This window comes from Ictalurus punctatus, chromosome 6 (genome assembly GCF_001660625.3).
Source record: "Ictalurus punctatus breed USDA103 chromosome 6, Coco_2.0, whole genome shotgun sequence".
Classification (NCBI taxonomy): Eukaryota; Metazoa; Chordata; class Actinopteri; order Siluriformes; family Ictaluridae; genus Ictalurus; species Ictalurus punctatus.
The window spans coordinates 4,212,564-4,231,694 of record NC_030421.2 but is presented as its reverse complement, the minus strand read 5'-3'; the positions used below and the strand labels follow the sequence as shown (position 1 = coordinate 4,231,694).

At 40.6% G+C, this 19,131-nt stretch overlaps 2 protein-coding genes across 6 annotated transcripts; one reads left to right on the top strand and one right to left on the bottom strand.

The window, feature by feature from the left end:
• The first annotated feature begins 779 nt into the window (after positions 1–779).
• On the top strand, positions 780–8,526 carry gmppaa (GDP-mannose pyrophosphorylase Aa). 2 transcript variants are annotated; one of them, NM_001329265.1, is given in 12 exon segments: positions 780–926; positions 1,087–1,184; positions 1,744–1,847; positions 2,270–2,462; positions 2,649–2,708; positions 2,803–2,933; positions 4,104–4,238; positions 4,664–4,761; positions 5,570–5,616; positions 6,079–6,171; positions 6,469–6,637; positions 7,128–7,336. In NM_001329265.1, coding segments are annotated over 12 exon segments (1,269 nt in total). In that variant the 5' UTR covers positions 780–886; the 3' UTR covers positions 7,229–7,336.
• Positions 8,527–8,970: 444 nt separating this feature from the next.
• si:ch1073-416j23.1 (rac GTPase-activating protein 1) lies at positions 8,971–18,356 on the bottom strand. 4 transcript variants are annotated; one of them, XM_017469843.3, is made up of 16 exons: positions 18,269–18,356; positions 16,991–17,193; positions 16,631–16,767; positions 15,586–15,682; positions 15,440–15,496; positions 15,147–15,245; positions 14,384–14,519; positions 13,290–13,498; positions 12,506–12,667; positions 11,751–11,846; positions 11,177–11,375; positions 10,019–10,124; positions 9,647–9,779; positions 9,407–9,566; positions 9,172–9,283; positions 8,971–9,089 (listed from the first exon to the last, which is right to left on the bottom strand). In XM_017469843.3, exons 1-16 carry the CDS (start codon positions 18,348–18,350, stop codon positions 9,017–9,019), a joined length of 2,061 nt encoding a protein of 686 aa, XP_017325332.1. In that variant the 5' UTR covers positions 18,351–18,356; the 3' UTR covers positions 8,971–9,016. The 4 variants fall into 4 exon arrangements, with proteins under 4 accessions (XP_017325332.1, XP_017325334.1, XP_017325333.1 ...); XM_017469845.3 differs by having other exon boundaries at positions 15,610–15,682; XM_017469844.3 differs by having other exon boundaries at positions 8,977–9,071.
• Between the last annotated feature and the right edge of the window lie 775 nt (positions 18,357–19,131).

Here is a 19,131-nt window from a genome sequence, read left to right as displayed (position 1 = left end):
GTCTGCTGTCTGTCTGCTGTCTGTCTGCTGTCTGTCTGCTGTCTGTCTGCTGTCTGTCTGCTGTCTGTCTGCTGTCTGTCTGCTGTCTGTCTGATGTTTAAGATTTATTTTATACATTCAGTTTGACTAATTTTCCTAATATATATATATATATATATATATATATATATATATATATATATATATATATATATATATATATATATATATATATATATATATATATATAAAGGCAATGAAGTGATTGTGATAAAGTCTGTTCTGGATATGTATGTGGAGTTTGTCTTCTGTGCTTTTGGACATTTTTAACTAACAAAATAAGCACTGGAAAACAAACTGAAACGTAAATAAAATAAATCACTGCAGTATCAGACAGCAACAATAATAACATTAAGATATAGTACGAGATGATATATAATATATTATAATGAATAAACTATACACTATATGTTCAGATTATATATTTAGATTATAACGGTACATAACGATTTTAATAATAATATTTTAGTTAATTTTAAGCAGCAACAACAAAATAATAATAGTAATAATAAATGTTAAAATAATCGGTTAACCGAACACATGGTTAGTATTATTATTATTAGTAGTATTAGTATTATTATTATTATTATTATTATTAGTAGTAGTAGTAGTAGTAGTAGTAGAAGAAGTCGTTATGATTGCCGACTTAAAAAAAACTTTTATTTTGAAACCTTTATTTCGACATCTGAAACCCGGAAGTGCTACCAAGTATAAACACATACACGGAGCGGAGCGGTGATGATGATGATCTGTATAAGTTAGTTAAATGTAAACGCTCTCACTGTTACAGTAGAGTATTATTCTGCTTTATTATTTATTATTTATATCAGTCTGGAAGTGTGTCAGCATGCTGAAAGCTGTCATTCTCATCGGAGGTCCACAGAAAGGTACAATAATAAACTCTACCTGTACACAGCTGTTCTGCCTGTACACAGCTGTTCTACCTGCGCAGACATCTGTTGTACCTGTGATGTTCTGTTCTCTCTCTCTGTCTCTCTGTCTGTCTGTGTCTGTGTCTGTCTCTCTCTCTCTGTGTGTGTGACACAGGTACGCGGTTCCGCCCGCTCTCCTTCGAGGTTCCCAAACCTCTGTTTCCTGTAGCAGGAGTTCCCATGCTCCAACACCACATCGAGGCCTGCGTGAAGGTTTTATTCTCCTTCTGAACGGATTGATTGATAGATGTAGAGATAAAGAATGATCTGTAAAATGTACATAATAATAATGAAGTGCATATACGGTGCCCTCCATTAATATTGGCACCCTTGGTAAATATGAGCAAAGAAGGCTGTGAGAAATTGTCTTTATTGTTTAACTTTTTGATCTTTTGTTCAAAAAATTCACAAAAATACTCTGCTGTCATGGATATCAAACAATTACAAACACAACACAGGTTTATCTGAAAAAATCTTTGTTAAGTATATGTGTGCAACAATTATTGGCACCCTTTTAGTCAGTACTTTGTGCTAGCTCCCTTTGCCAAGATAACAGCTCTGAGTCTTCTCCTATAACGCCTGATGAGGTCGGAGAATACATGGTGAGGGATCTGAGAGCGTTCCTCCATACAGAATCTCTCCAGATCCTTCACATTTCGAGGTCCACGCTGGTGGACTCCCCTCTTCAGTACAAAAGGTTAAACAATAAAGACAATTTTTCAAATCTGCATTATCAGTGAATGTGGATGATGAAGAGTTTTTTTATGATCAGGTGCCAAACATGAAGGAGATCTTACTGATCGGATTTTATCAGCCGAACGAGGAGCTCAACCGCTTCTTATCCTCGGCACAGCAGGAATTTAAAATCCCAGTGAGGTCAGTACGCGCAGCAGTCACGGCCGATCCCAAAAAATATAAATATGTAATCGCACATTTTTTAAAATAGTACTGTGGGGGGAAAGAATGTGTGGTTGGAGTGGAATGTGGGCGTGGTTCTAATTTGCGTGTATAATAAATATGCGGGGGAAGCAGGTGATTATAATGATATCTAGAACGTAGCAGTTTTATCACACCACTGTTCTTATATGAGAATGTAGAGGTGAAGATTAAAAACGATGACGGAAGGAAAGGTCTGAAGAATGATAGAAACAAAGACGTGAAGAGAGAGAGAGAAATAGAAAGAAAAGTGAAAAATAGAAATAAGATGAAAAAAGTAATAGAAGTAGAAATATAAAATGAAGAGTAACATACAGAAATGGTCGTGTATTGTATTTAACGATGTGATGTGTGGTGTTGAGGTACCTGCAGGAGTACGCGGCTCTGGGGACAGGAGGAGGGATCTATCACTTCAGAGATCAGATCCTGTCCGGTTCTCCTCAGCAGTTCTTCGTCCTCAACGCGGACGTGTGCTCGGAGTTTCCTCTGGAAGACATGCTGCGTTTCCAGAAGGAGCACGGAGACGCACACAGTTTCATCATCCTCGCCACCACGGTCATTAACACGCACACACACACACTCTCTCATACTACACTACTTTATCTTTTCATTAACACACACACTCATCACAGGTTTCATTTTTAAAAATGGCTTCCACATAAATTATTCAGCAGCACATAGAATAACACTTGATCCAGCACTGACCTGTGTGTGTGTGTGTGTTTGTGTTTCTGCCCACAGGCCAACAGGAAACAGTCACTGAACTACGGCTGCATCGTGGAGAACGAACACACCAGTGAGGTGATGTACAGTGAACACACACTTATCACTACCGAGTGTACAATACACAGCACCGAGTGTACAATACACACTCACACTTGTTGTTCCTCTGCAGGTGCTGCACTATGTGGAGAAGCCAAGCACGTTCGTCAGTGACATCATTAATTGTGGGATTTACCTGTTCACTCCGGAGATCTTCCAGCACATCGGTGCTGTGTTTCGGAAAAACCAGCAGGACGTGATGCTGTGAGTGAGAGACCGTCTCTCTCTCTCTCTCTCTCTCTCTCTCTGTCTCTGTGTGAGACTCTCATACATACATTATTTCATTCCTTTTGGTTTCCGTATTCATTTATTCCTCCTGTATATTTCCTTTTCGTTCGTTTTGTCTGATGTTTTCCATCGTCAGGTATCCGTATGAGGGGTAAGTCACGCTACAGTGTGTGTGTGTGTGTGTGTGTGTGTAGAGTAGAATTAGAGACTGCACTGTAGTGCCTGGCATTATTATAGAAATATAAAATGAATAAATGATCATAAATATTATTTTTATGCGCGTGAACCAATCTGAGGCTTGAGATCAAGAGATGAATGAGACGAATCAGGATTTCAGCTTTCATTTCCTGAGGTTTACGTCTAGACGTGCTTAAACGGCTTAGAGCATGGCACCTTTTGGTATCAGACCACCCAATTTTTAGGGTGAGCAAAAGTATAGGAACAGACAGTCTTGAAGCAAATGAAAGTAAATAATATTTGTTTGCATATCCCTTGCTTGCAATAACTGCATCAAGCTGGTGTCGACTGACCTCACCAAAACTGCTTTTACCGCAGCGTCTCTAAGTGGGTGTTTGTTTGAGGGGGTTTGTAAACTCCTAACTTTTTAAGATTTTAAACAACGAGCCTGATTTATCAAACTGTATACCTGCACATCGATTCGTTCATGAAAAGTGCGTTCATACGGGAAAGTCATGACTTCGTACGACTTTGCGTAGATCACCGTTTAATTAGACTCACTAATGTGAACCTCGATGAATTAAATCACGCAGGTGTTAACGAGTTACTGTGATTTTGTATAAGAATCACATGGTCGAGTTTAAATCACTTATTCCTTTCACTTGCACACCGATTTTAATGAAGTCATCTTTTCACGTCATATTAATGACTTGAGGGGGGAAAACAGCGATTTCAAAACAAATCCATAAATTAAGACTAGATGTTCATTGAGGACAAACGTAATGGAGCCTTACAAAAGCTGGAGGAGTTGATGCGTGTCTATCGTAGCTGACACGCTGTAATGGCTGAGCAGCATTACTGGAAGATTTAGCGCACCCTGCACTTTCGTCGTGTACATGCCATTTTCTCTCTTTTTTTGCCTTTTATAGAGTAACGGGTGTGTTGTGTGTGTGTGTGTGTGTGTTGCAGAGATGAGCAGTGTAACGGCTGGCAGAGAGCCGAGGTGATCCGTCTGGAGCAGGATATTTTCACGGCTCTGGCGGCTCAGGAGAAACTCTACGTGTACAAAACCGACCGCTTCTGGAGTCAGATTAAATCTGCAGGGTGAGTCCATCATCATCATCATCATCATCATCATCACCTGCTTTATTACATACATTACGGCTAACTCTTTTCATGACCTTGATTTTGTATCTCGTGTCTTCATTAGAGTCGTGTGCATGAGTGAGTGTCAAAGCATGATCTAAATATATAAACATTAAATGTACAATAACAAGATGTGCTGGATCAAGTGCTATTTTATACGAATAATGAGTGCGGAAGCCATTTTGTTAAGCAATCGACAGTGATTAATGTGATATTTAAAAAAAAATTATTACAGATACAGTGCCATTGTTTAGTATTACTCCATGATATAGAACAATACTGTACACACTATAGTATCTCTCGTTGGATTTCTCATCATACGCAGGCTATTTTTAAACCTTTCGAACACCAGCGTTGATCGTTTTGCGTCTCTGGTTTTTCAGATCAGCGATCTACGCCAGTCGGCTGTATCTTAACCAGTATCATAAGACCCACCCTGAGAGACTGGCCACCAATAAGGACGGAGGACCGAAAATAATCGGTAATTGTTTCATGCAGGAGTTCACACGGAGTTCAGTTCAGCTTTATGATCCTGATTTAAAACGTTAACATTTTTAACGCTCCGGTTAGACAGTACACAACTACCAGTAACCAGTACGTGCGTGTTTAATACATATTTCATCATATTTGACTTGTTTTCAGTTGTTTACTTTTATTACATTAAGGTTGCTTAATGAGTCTAATCATTAATGATCCCTCGACACATTGCTTAATCATTTTTTAAAAATGTTTTTTCCCCCCAGTCCTTCCTTTTATTTATTTTGTTTTATAAAATTTATAAAGTCATGAATAATGTGGTACATGTAATCAATTTTTACTTTCATATTCCTCAGAAAAGCAGGACGGGAGTAAATTTTTAATTTTTATTTATTTATTTATTTTTTACACCAAATCCTCATACATTCAGAAAAATTAGTACTAAAGTATACCTTTGGGTTGGTACCTTCAAGGGTACTTCTTTTGTACCTTTTATATGTGGATATAGTGAACCTTTAAAATGATTTGAGGTACATAAATGGATATTAATTAGGAATTTAAAGGTACATTACATAGGTGAACGGGGTACGCTTAAGGATAACACCCCAATGACAGAGTGGTACAGTTTAGTACCCTTTATTCTGAGAGTGTATCCTGTGCGTCCTCATTTACTTCACAGAAATTAAAGTGTACTTTCTTTAAAAAGAGGGAAATGGGAATAAATGGTTGACCTGATGTATCTATATACGCTAATACAGGTTGGAAGAAAAGCACCAAAACCTCTACTAATGTCCAATACGTCTGATTTCTAGGAAATGTGTACGTCCATCCGACTGCTAACATCGACCCCACTGCTGTGGTAAGTCCTGAATGTAGAAGTCCTCACTTTGTAGGAGGCTTGATTAGTATTCCTGTCCTGGGAAAAAGAAAGTACACCCTCCTTCAATCCTATGCTTTTATTTCTCAGGGCTCCAGTAACAATTATGTGGTTGTCAAAAACTTCTAGAAATAAAGAAATAACCTCAGATAGTATGGAACACAAAAGATTTCCATATGTGGTCCGAAAAATTTCCCAAAAAGTAAACCAATGTTCAGAATCCAGGTGGGAAAAAAATAAGTACAGCCTTCATATATCCACAGTCATTAAGAGCAATTAGCAGCTAGGTATTACTAATGAAATACACAAGATTTCTAAGGTCCCATGACTCTATATGTCATCTCTCTCAGTTGCTGCTGTTGTGATGAGAACTAAAATGTCTCAGAGGTAATTAGTTCCAGTCTTAATAATCTTTTTTATTATTATTATTATTTATTATCGCAGTTGGGTCCGAACGTGTCGATAGGAACCGGAGTGACGATCGGGGCCGGGGTTCGAGTCAGAGAGTCCATCATCCTCCATGGAGCCACCTTACAGGTATTTTCTTTATTTTAATTCTCTTTTTATTCTTAAGTATATTCTGTTATTAGTGTGATACGGACATCCTGAATTTCTATACATTAGGGCATTAGGGCTGGGTGATATGATGATGATAATAATGTCTTTTTATAAAGGGTTTTTTTTAAAAAAATAATTACAAACTGATTTCTTCAAACCTCGGGATAGAACCAGGTGATTCTGTCACTCATTTCATTTAGTATGCTCATGGAAGTAACGCACCTGAGAAGGTGATCATCATCTTGTGTGTGTGTGTGTGTGTGCGCGTGCGTGCAGGACCACAGCTGTGTGTTGAACAGTATAATCGGGTGGGACAGCACCATCGGGAAGTGGGCGAGAGTAGAGGGAACCCCGAGTGATCCGAACCCCAACGACCCGTACGCCAAAATCGACAGCGAGACTCTGTTCAGAGACGGAAAACTAACACCGTCCATCACCATCCTGGGTACGAGTTCACACACATCCAACGTCATCATCAGAACCTGCTGCAGTTGTACATCTTATATTTATATAGCTTCTGTACATGTACAGTGCAGACATAGTTTATTTTTTTTATATAGTTTTGGATGGCACGTTGTGTAGTGTATATACAAGTACATAAATATGAGTAAAGATGGCTGTGAAAAATTGTCTTTATTTAACATTTTGATCTTTTTGTTAAAAAAATTCACAAAAGGTTAAACAATAAAGAATGTTTCACAGCCATCTTTACTCATATTTACCAAGGGTGCCAATATTAATGGAGGGCACTGTATGTTTTGTGTTTTTGTATTTTTCGTTTTCTGTAGTTTTCTATGTAGTTTATTGTTTAGTTGTAGTTTTATCTATACTTTTGTTTTTATCTGTAGTTGTGTTTTGCCTGCAGTTTAACTGTAGATTTGTGTAGTTTATCTGTAGTTCTGTGTTTTTCACGTGTCTTTTTTGTGCGTTTGCAGGCTGTAACGTGACGATCCCGTCTGAAGTGATCATCCTCAACTCCATCGTCCTGCCGCACAAAGACCTCAACCGCAGCTTCAAAAACCAGATCATCCTGTAACAGTAGTTATACGATGTTTTACAATGTGTTGTGAAAATATTGGCACCCCCACTTTGTTCTGTTGCGCCCGAAGCTGCACATTTGAATATAAATCTGTCCAGTAACACCAACTTCTTTTATTTAGTACGTTATTTTATACATAATTACCAAACTTGCTGTTTATTTAGCTGTTCATGTCCAGTTACTGTAATGCCAAATTTTCCTGTAGCTAGCTATATTAATACCTTATTTTTAGCTACTGTTCTCCAATGACAGCCCATAGTTATAATGCTAATATAATATAATTTAATTACGATTTTCCAATCAATAATGCCATTCGCAGAATCTTTGGCCAGCTCTCCCTAAATACCCAGATACTCTGTAGATCCACCAAATGGTGCTGTTTGTGATTATATATGGAATTCGTTCCCACTATTCAGTGGGTCAGTTGGCAGTTGTGATTGCTTAGATGTCTGTCGAAGGATGTACCTTATTTACATAGAGGAGGCGATTTGTTTGAGGGACCGCGTGAGGGTACGCCTTCAACGGCATGCAGTATTTTTCTCTAGATCTTAACAGCTCCCGCCGAGGGAATGAGACCATATTTCCAGATGCACCGAGACCTTTTGAAGGATACTAAAAATATACAGTCAACTTCTTATTCACATTAAACATACTGTGTAATGCATATAGACCTTGGGTGAGTTTAAGGTGATCTCGACACAGAGCAAAAGGAGCAATGTAGAAGAACTATAGTGAGGTATGATCTTCAGAGTCTCCACTCAATCGTTTCTATAGTAACAGCTCGTTCACATCTGGGATTTCCAAAAAACAAAACAAAACAAAAAAACGCCCGTGTAATTGTTGATGTAGTGACCTAAGGATATGTTCATGTAACATTTATGGAAGGATTCTCCAGTGTCAGTGCTGGAACTGTAAGTTTTTTTGACATCTTCAGGAAAATATTAAACTTTCCAGAATGTACATGGATGCACCGAATGGACAATACAGAAGAATAATTTGTGTCATTTGTTCTGTTATGATAACGACATGAACGTCTCTCTGTGTATGTGTGTGTGTGTGTGTGAGAGAGAGATTATATATCATGATGTGGGCAAGTTACATCAAGCTAGACAGACCTTGATGTGTAAAGTTTATTTACATTTAAATATTTTCATAGTGCGTACCAGGAGAGTAAGAAGTGCCAAAAACATCCTCAGTGGAATTAGACATGCATTTTATATATATTATAATTTTAGCCATATGTTTGCCATGCATAGTTTGTAACATGATCTGGATTAAAGTACCTAGTATTTTCACACATGGCTCAGATTGTGTTTTACCCAGTAGGTGTGTGTCCTTAATCTTACACAATACACTCATATCACAGAGTTTCAGCAATATACCATCATTAAAATAAAATATCATTAATATACATCATAACAATATTTTATATATCATTAAAATAAAACAATATTCTTTATGTATAATTATAGTATAATTAGTATAAAATGCTGATTGACTCACATGACTGTGCAAGTAAACACTACCCCTCATCATTATAGCAAAACACTGTGCACTGCCTAGTGAAAACACACACACACACGCGCACACACACACACGCGCGCACACACACGCGCACACACACACACACACGCGCGCGCACACACGCGCGCGCACACACACACGCGCACACACACACGCGCGCACGCACACGCGCGCACGCACACGCGCGCACGCACACGCGCGCACGCACACACGCGCACGCACACACGCGCACGCACACACACAGACAGAGTTCTGTGTCTCTCACTTTGGTGACGTAAAGAACTTCTTTTTCGTTGGTTCGGGCTTTGGTTTGGTTCTGGAAGACAGTGGGATTCTAAAATTAATTTTTAGTTAGGTTAAATTGTGTGTGTGTGTGTGTGTGTGTGTGTGTGTGTGTGTGTGTGTGTCCATCTTACGGGTTGTTGAAAGCAATGCCCAGGGTCTTGATCCTGCCCTTGATGGAAGAACCACCTGGAGTCCTGCTGTATTTACTCAGCTCAGGAGAGGTGATGGGTTTGAACATCCGATCTGAATCACACACGCGCACACACGCGCACACACGCGCACACACGCAAATGATATTTAAGGCAACAATGACCTGAAGCATACATCGAAAACAACCCCAAGACTTGCTGAATGTCGTGTGTGTACCTCGGTCTGTGGATGGAGTAGAGTTGCTGATGTTGGATTGTATGACCGAAGAGATAAGCTGATCTCTCTCCACGTGTGTATCTGATCTGATCTGATCTCTCTCTGCAGTAAGGAGACTGTTCCAGTAATCAGCCGGGAAAGAGAGCAGCCGCAACACCACCTGAAGCAGAAAGATCATGACAAGGTAACACCGGACAGTACAGACATGTTCAGGAACACACTCCTGCGTGTGGAACTCACCTTGGGCTGCGTGTTGGTGTCTCTCATGATGCTAAGTGGAGACGGTTCCGGCATGCTGTGTCCGATAATGGTGGGTCCAAAAACACGAGCCAGATTATTCTGATCCATCCGACACTGAGGACTCTGAGTAACCCTGAAAGCACATCCACCGTTCTACTGATTAATATTTACACCATGTTTACAGTAAAGACTGCATTTACACAACATGTAAACAAGTGTTCAGGTCTTCAGTAATAATGTCAAGAACATGCAATATTTCAGAGGCACAACGCTTCAGTTCCAAATAGAGAACATGATTTTCAGTTTCACAAATAATCTGTTTATGTAGAGTTCTTATTTCTAAAGCTGTGTGCGCGTGTGTGTGTCCATCACCTCTGTAGATGCAGTATCAGGAAGGCGAGAGTCTCCCTGTTCGGCTGTGGAAGTTCTCCGATGGCCTGGATCATCATCGCTGAGCTGTTATCATCATCTGCTAATTCTGTTAATCACGGATTAACGTGTGAAAAACGCATGGGACTGAGGTACAGAAGCCACGCCTCCCGCACTGAGAGAGGCAGATACAGAAGCCACACCTCCCGCACTGAGAGAGGCAGATACAGAAGCCACGCCTCCCGCACTGAGACGCCACACTTCCCGCACTGAGAGAGACAGATACAGAAGCCACGCCTCCCGCACTGAGAGAGACAGATACAGAAGACACGCCTCCCGCACCGAGAGAGGCAGATACAGAAGACACGCCTCCCGCACCGAGAGAGACAGATACAGAAGCCACAGCTCCCGCACTGAGAGAGACAGATACACAAGCCACGCCTCCTTCACTGAGAGACAGATACACAGGCCACGCCCCTCTCCAGCTCTCTTTCCTCCTCAGGTTCCACAGAGACAGATAGGAAAGACCCGGTGAGTAAACAGACTCGAGCCTCATTTACACACTTTACTCATTAGAGCAGAAATTCAGGCGTCGATTCTAATTCATGATTCAGGATGGGGAAGCTGTGACCTGGAGACTAAACACTGTCTGAATTCTCAACACTAAATAAAGTTCAGGGCTAATCGAACAACACACTCTTTACCCACAGCAGGGACTAAACGTGACGAAACTCGCTTCAGTCCTTTAACAAAATACACCTTTTACACATACAGGAAGTAATATTTTAGCTAGAATCTGAGTTAAAAACACCACAAGCTGGTTTAAAACTGATCTACTGGCATCAGAATATCACCAACAATCAGTAATTACTGTCAGGAGAAAAGAAAAAAAAAATATACAACAAAAATATTAGTTCAGTGTTAAAATAAAGCTGAATAATTTGTTTGAAACATCATAAAGATATCAAAATATTTTTTGTAACTTTAAAAATCAAATTGATTTAAAAATCAATCTTTCAACCAATGAAAATGACAATAAATAAATAAATAAATAAAACTTCCACCTTAAAGTTTAGTATGCCCGGATTTCCAGTTTCGGCCATGAATTTTCACTTCAGGTAAAGTTCTGAATAAAAGCAGGTGTGTGTGTTGAAATGTTACCCGCTGCCTCCATGAAGGTTTTGTGGAGTGCGAAGGTGACAAGCGGCTCTCGGAGTTTCCTCAGGAAGTCCTTCAGGAGGCCACACACCACGTGAATCTCATCCACTCTGTGCAGCAGCAGAGGACCTTTAGCACTGAGGTATCGCTCCCGTAACTCCTTTACTGCCCTCTCTCCTCCCGGCACACGGTACAGTCCCTTCTACACACACACACACACACACACACACACACACACACACACACACACACACACACACACACACACACACACACACACACACACACACACACACACACACACACACACACACACACACACACACACACACGTGTTCAGGGAGGAAGTGGGGTAGATAATAAAGGAGAAGAAAGGAAGGAAAGAGGAAAGGACACAAAGTGGAAGCGGAAGGCAAGAAGGAGGAGAAAGGTCAAAAAGAAGAAAGGAAAGGAAGAAGAAAGACAAGGAAAGGATGGAAAGGGAAGAAAATGAGGTAATGAAAGGGGAAAAAAAGAAAAGGACAGTACAGGACTGGAATATCCCTGGTGCGGTCTGATCAAAAGGGCATGCGTTTACCTCCTCAAGGCCACGTCGTTCGATTTCTTTAACACACTGAATGATCAATGCTGGGATCCGGGGCGGAGTGGAAGGACAAAAACTCTCCAACGTCTCCTGCAGAGGAAAATAAACTCAAACATGAGGAACCTGGGAGAACATATTAAGATTATCTAAACAAGAGTGAAAATAAGATCGTAGGAGTTTGTCCATCCATTTATCAATCCTCTGTCCGTCCATCCAGCGTTCTTCTATTTATACATCTTCTATCTTCCATACATCTGTTCATCCATCTCCATTGTCCATTCATCCATCTGTCCAGTTCCCGTCCATCCATACATTTACAATTTCAGTATTTAGCAAACGTTCTTACACAGAGCGATGTGCAGAAGTGCTTTGCAGTCTCTGTCAATAAGCAGTTTTGGAGGTGCAGTGCGGGCTGTGATGAGTGCTTTAAGCTAGCTTGGTGCTGGTCTGTTTTTGGCTTTAAATCTGATACAGCAGCTACAGGAAGCCAGCGAAGGGAGCGTAGGAATGGGGTGGTGTATATAGCAGCTCGGTTTTGATTTAGTTTCACCTGATAAGCTGCCATCCATATGTCCACCAATCAATCAATTCTACTTCCCTATGTCCATCCATCATCCCTGTGTGTTTAGGGAGTAATGTCTTTGCATGCATTATGTGTGTTTATGTGCCTGTTTATTGTCTGTGATGTGATGGGATGGTACCTTGGGAGAAAGGAAAGTGGCTGGACATGTGTGTGTTGTGTGTGTTACCTCACTAGGCTGGACTGTTCCCTGTGTGTTAGGGAAACATTTTTCCACACACATATGTTTACACTCGGGATGAGCGACCACGCGGCAGTCCCTGCACTTCACTGCCACTTTCCCAAAACGGATCCTCTTCCTACAGGGAGTGCATGTTTCGGGTCGGATCACCTGTGCAGGGTATAGAGGGGGAATAGAGAGGGGGTAGAGAGGGGACAGGGAGGAATAGAGAGGGGGTAGAGAGGGGACAGGGAGGAATAGAGAGGGGACAGGGAGGAATAGAGAGGGGACAGGGAGGAATAGAGAGGGGGTAGAGAGGGGACAGGGAGGAATAGAGAGGGGACAGGGAGGAATAGAGAGGGGACAGGGAGGAATAGAGAGGGGGTAGAGAGGGGACAGGGGGGAATAGAGAGGGGGTAGAGAGGGGACAGGGAGGAATAGAGAGGAGGTAGAGAGGGGACAGGGAGGAATAGAGAGGGGGTAGAGAGGGGACAGGGGGGAATAGAGAGGGGGTAGAGAGGGGACAGGGGGGAATAGAGAGGGGGTAGAGAGGGGACAGGGAGGAATAGAGAGGAGGTAGAGAGGGGACAGGGAGGAATAGAGAGGGGGTAGAGAGGGGACAGGGAGGAATAGAGAGGGGGTAGAGAGGGGACAGGGAGGAATAGAGAGGGGGTAGAGAGGGGACAGGGAGGAATAGAGAGGGGGTAGAGACAGCACAGGGAGGAATGCATGAACATCACAACATGAAGCAAAATGGTAGTGTCCCAAATGCTAGTGAGGCAGAAACTCATACAGTTTTGGGCAGGAAGACATGCTGGACAATATTATGCTGGACGTTAGCATGCTGGACGTTAGCATGCTGGACGTTAGCATGCTGGACGTTGGAGTCCACAATGGGATCAAGAGACAGAGGAACTTTGGGTTCTGCACTAGTCTCGTCCATCTGTGTAGTCACCATCTCAACCTCAGTGATTTCAGAGGGAGCCCACACTGATGTCTGCTCTGTAACACAAACACACAATTTTATATCTTCCTCCCTGAACAAAACAGTAACTCGTTATTGGTTGGTATTAATTGTGGGTAATTACAGGTAACATGTCACATATTCACAGATCTATTAATAGGCTACATAATGAACTGAAGACGGGAGTCCACCAGTGTGGACCTCAAAATTTGTAGGATCTGGAGAGATTCTGATGACGGGCTAATGAGGTTTATCATACGACCAGTGTGAATACCTGACCATTTTCGGATCTTAACAACCCTTGACATCACTTCCTGGCAATCATTTGCTTCCAGAGAGAATTAGCTGATAGGTAGGGAATATACCAGCCATAGTGCCATCAAGCCAGCTGCATCGGTTGGCATAATTATACTGACAAGTCGATAGGTCAGATTTCTTTACATGGTAGGATTACAAATTCACCGTCTCTAGCAATCAGATGAATGAAATATATACGTTGCGAGACCGCACGAGGACGAAACGCGTCAACCGTGAACAGCTGAGACCATGGCAAAGGTATATTCTTAAACAAGCTCTTTTAAGTCTCAGAAACAACTTCCACTTCACATTTCCCAAACCTCTTTTGCTTTTCTTCCCGATATGGTCAATGGTACCTCACTCCAAAATGAATGAGAAACCTCACATTTAAAGCTATACACGAGGTCATTTGCATTGCCCATTTATGGATATTTGTGGGCGGTACCTAGGCAGGAGAAGAGGCTGATTCACCTGCGCACAATTTCAAGAAGATTCATAAAGCAGAAAAGGCGTGCACATGCAAAGTTTTGGTTTGAAACAGTCCTGGTTTTGAAGATTTATAAATGAGGCCCCTGGTTACTAAAAGTGATGAGATCATCAGTGGCGATGATGTAATCGAGCCTCACCGCTCACAGAAGGGAGGAGATCAGCTCGGGTTCCGATTGGCTCCGGCGTTTCCTGAGTGATGTCAATCACCATGTGGATCTGACCGCCATTATCAGGGGTAGTGACTGATGCTGTAACCACTGTCGCCTCCACCTCCTAATCACACAGAGGAAATGAAGTTCAAGTTAGAGTCCATCACATATCTCCACATACACTGCATCGTGAGGTCACACGGCTGCCTGGGAAATATAGACAGTTCTATATCTACAGAATTTCCTGCAATTTTACTGTTGTCTATAATTTACTGAATCTCTTCAAAAATGATGAGACGCATCAACTAAGTTATCTAGGCAATGATAGCTTATCAGATTATAATATTGATCGATTAAATTCAAGTTAGTAATTAAGGTTGTATTATTAAGACTTCTAAGGTCTTACTAAAAAAAGTATTGGAATTTGCAGGAAGTTAGCCATGTTGAGTGTGATTATTTTCCTTTCGATGTTACTAAAAATATTAATTTTGCTTAAGGCATAAACTGATCTTTTGAACCATTTAATAGACATAAAAATCTTTTCATATCCAAAATAACTTTGTGCTTAAAAAGTTTATAGTTCTTTGTGTTTCTGTTAACAGGTGAATACTTGAATGTTCTTTTTCGGTAAGCATTTCGGTCTTAACAACATTCATTACAATTAACATTATTTATTGATTCATTAATTCTGACTTCTGAAATTCTGCGTAACAGCGTTTTGAAGAGAAATCTAACGTATAAACTCATGAACCTTCTCCGATGGTCTCACACTGAGCAGATCTCCAGAACGTCCACCGAGTCGCCCACGTTTCTGTATCGGAAGTCCAACGTTCGGCCCCATCGACGAGCGCTGAAAACATGCAGGAAGACAGCAGATGTAAGCAAAGCGTTTCTCTGTGAAAACATTCCACATTGACACACTGAATTCTGATCAATAGTTTTCATTTCTAATCAGAACATCCATACTCAATATTCATGGGGAAAAAAAAAAAAAACAACTTTAAAAGTTTCATATAAAAGCAGAATGACATGAACGACGCTCACTCTTTTCTCCCGAGGTCTCGACTTCAGAGGCTTCACAACAGCCGGACTGTCCAAATCCTACAAACACAAACCACCGAGCTGTCTACTGGATTTTGTCGCATGACAAAATGTAATACGGTATGTCAAATTAATATTCTTATAAAAACCTGTTTCTGGTCACCTGAACCTACCAGGTCATCATCGGTCCTGTCGTAACTGATGTCAGAATGAGACAGGAAAGACGACTCGTCGATCACGGATAAGCTGTTATTCATTAAAAAAGGAGGCATTTTTTAAGTCTCCTGCGTATAAAATGTTTGTAATTATTAAAATAAATAAATAAATAAATATATTATAACATACAGTCTGAAAATGACCACAGTATCCATGTTTTCCCACATGCTAAATGCTAGTTCCATAAGAACCCTGTATAAGCACCAGGGGGCAGTGTACGAGACCTGAACACCTCAGCATTGGCAAAAACACTGCTGCAGAAATCATTCCCCAGAACCTTCCTGCCAACTGGCAAAGGCTTCAAATGATAAGGAACCCTGATATTTATTTGGGGTTCATAGAACCACAATTACTTGTGTTACTATTTCACCCCCCCTAAACTTCTGGTGTGGTTACGCCCATCTAGCAGCAGCACAGATTTCCTGGAATGGTACACCTCTAAATAACACCTATGGGGAGAAAAACCAAGATAAGAGCTGGGCATCCAGCAGGTCTGTAGGCAACGGTGACGACATCCACCACCCAGGGGGTCAGAATCTCCTGACAGGTTAGTGATCCATCCTTACCTCTGCAGTAAATGAACAGAGATGGTCCAAATAACACTACAAGGCTCATACTGGATAGAGCCAGGAATATACTACAGCAATTTATATCAGTGTTTCTGCAATCAAACTCCCACCTTCCTGAATAGATTCCTGTATTAAAATTTAAAATACCTAAAATTGCTGAGTTCCTGAAAAGGTTGCCTTGGTGGAACGCACTCAAACTTACCTACTGGGAGAACACCTAAACTTACTAAGCGTTCCTGAAAAGCAAAAGCTGGACTGAGGACAGGTTCAAATAATACTGTAAGGCACACACAAGGCTCGGCAAGAAATGGTCTACAGCAGGGGACGTCCAATTTGATCTGTAAAGGTGGTGCAGGAGCCACAATATCATTTGATGTGTGTGCGTGTGTGCGTGTGTGTGTGTATAAACCGTTTGCCTCTGTGCTGTGTGATGTTAGCTCCTTGGTGATGGAAGCTGGCCAGCATGTTTCGCTGTTCCTCATTAAGGCAGGCATGTGATTTGCTGTCCTGAGCAAGAATTTCAGTCATCAGCAGCATCTGACGTTCCTGTCAGTAAACACACACCTGATGATAATCACTTTCATTCAGTGTACACAGAGAATGGTTTACAAATCATTTAAAAAAACAAACAAACAAAAAAAAACCACTACCATTATCACACTTTAACATTCACACTAATCTGTTTCAGGTTTCAATCTGAAATAGTACACAACTGTTTAAAAAAACTTTATAAAAAACACAACAGGGATCACGCTTGGCAGTGTCGTACCAGGTACTGATAGTCGGCCTCGACTTTAAAACGTTTCTTGATCTCCACATCCACCTGATTGCGGGCGTGTTTGAGTTTGACCTCCAGGGCGGCGCGGGCCACATCCGATTTCACCAGCAGCTCTTTGTATTTCTTCAGCTCGAGTTCTGCGTGGAGCCATTTCTTCCTGACTGCCTCGAAGTTCTTCACCACCTCAATAAGCTCTGCAGGAGAAATGATTTTTTACATAAAGTCAACAAATATATATGTGTGTGTATGTATGTATTTGTGTGTGTATATATACACATATATATATATACACACACACACACACACACACACACACACACACATATACATACATACATACATACATACATACATACATACATACATACATACATACATATACACAAAAGCATTTGGAAAATAAATGTTTGGAAAAAAATACAATAAATTCAACCAAAAATAAAATCACCAAAAATACAAAATAATAATAATAATAATAATAATAATAATAATAATAATAATAATGTAAACAAGAAATACTAAGAAAGTAAAAAAAAAAGTTTCAAAGAGAATTTGAGGAAAAACAAAAGAAAATAAATAAATATTGTTGTATGTTTGAACATATGAAAAAGTAAAAACTAATTACATAGAAAAGCAAAGGAATACTTGCTATTTTGAAGGAAAAATAAATAAAAGAATAAAAATAAATAAATAAAAGAAGGTTGTATAATCCCCTATACTGGGCATTTGATCACGTGGTTTCTCTCTGAGATAAACACACTTCCCCTGAGTGACATGTTTCAGTGGTCGTACAGGAAGTGATCTGATCTGATCTGATCTAATCTAATCTAATCTCCAGGGGAAATGAAATAATCACAGATGCGATATGAAACACGGAGATTAGACAAAACCGCAGGAGAGAGAAATAAAGTGTGAGGAAAAGAGACTGGAGTAAACTGGTTTGCTAGGAAAGCAGGTGGAGGTGTGTATGTACTGAGCTAACAAACAAACAAACAATATTAAATATTAATGACCGGTACTGAGTATTCATGATTTCTGCTGAAATATGTAAATTAGGTTTAAATGATAACGAAGAGAGCGCACCTCGCGCAGGTGAGTTACGCGCATGCGCACAACGCTCCCAAACGCGAGACTTTACCAAGCACCCGTGTACTTTATTATATTAATAAATTAATGTGAGATTAATCTGTGTTTGGAGTCTGACGAAATGAAATAAAATAAAATGAACAGCCTGATGATGATGAAGAAGAAGCAGCGCGCGGACCTTACCGAGCTCAGAATGTGTATTTTGCTCTAACGCAAGCCGGTGTAAGCACAGAGTCAGCAGCTCCCTGATGAACTCCTCTCCCATGATGCAGTGCGACCAGCAACAGCTACTCGCTTTCCTTTATTTATATATGTATATTTCTGTAGGAACTGCTGTGTTCCTACTGTGGCCTCTAGGGGGCAGTCAGAGACTGAACTACATACTGTTTACTCTCTCTCTCTCTCTCTCTCTCTCTCTCTCTCTATACACACTATAGAAATAAATACACACTATAGAAATAAATCTGCTGAACTCACCTCAGTTTACTTTAAAAAAGTCTATTACATAATCATTATCATCCACTATATAATCAATATAATCTCCTATGTCTATCCAGAAAATTGTGGCTTATTTAACGCTACAGTTGATATACAAATGATATTTTAGATGATTAAAAGGTTATTATTGTTTTGTTTGAACTGTTCTATAGCATATGCTGATATAAACAACAGTTGATGATCATTTGGTACAAAGGAAATTTACCTCAGTGTGGACAATACAAACACAGCTTGTCCATCCATCCATCCATTTCCCATACCGCTTATCCTACACAGGGTCATGTGGAGCAAGGAGCCTAACCCCGGGAACTTGGGCACGGGGCACCCTGGACGGGGTGCTAAACCATGGCAGGGCTCAATCTCACTGATTCATTGTTTAAAATGATGTCAATATCAGGATAATTTTTGGTAATATTGAGGGTTTTTTTTTACTGAATATGTGAGTGTGAGTGTGAATGTGAGCGTGAGTGTGAATGTGAATGTGAGTTTGAATGTGAAGCTCCATCTATTAAGAACCTGTTTATTTTTATTGGAATGTAATTTATGGA

What these genes read in the sequence shown, in the direction of transcription:
- si:ch1073-416j23.1 (XM_017469843.3), bottom strand. Translation starts at nt 18,350, where the DNA reads ATGGGAGAGGAGTTCATCAGGGAGCTGCTGACTCTGTGCTTACACCGG. An exon ending in ATGTCTTCCTGCCCAAAACT is followed by an intron (nt 12,668 to 13,289) that starts GTATGAGTTTCT and finishes TACCCTGCACAG; the next exon opens with GTGATCCGACCCGAAACATG. An exon ending in GAACAGTCCAGCCTAGTGAG is followed by an intron (nt 11,847 to 12,505) that starts GTAACACACACA and finishes TTTCCTCTGCAG; the next exon opens with GAGACGTTGGAGAGTTTTTG.
- gmppaa (XM_053680589.1), top strand. Translation starts at nt 1,753, where the DNA reads ATGAAGGAGATCTTACTGATCGGATTTTATCAGCCGAACGAGGAGCTC. An exon ending in TCATCATCCTCGCCACCACG is followed by an intron (nt 2,463 to 2,648) that starts GTCATTAACACG and finishes TTCTGCCCACAG; the next exon opens with GCCAACAGGAAACAGTCACT. An exon ending in AGTCAGATTAAATCTGCAGG is followed by an intron (nt 4,239 to 4,663) that starts GTGAGTCCATCA and finishes CTGGTTTTTCAG; the next exon opens with ATCAGCGATCTACGCCAGTC.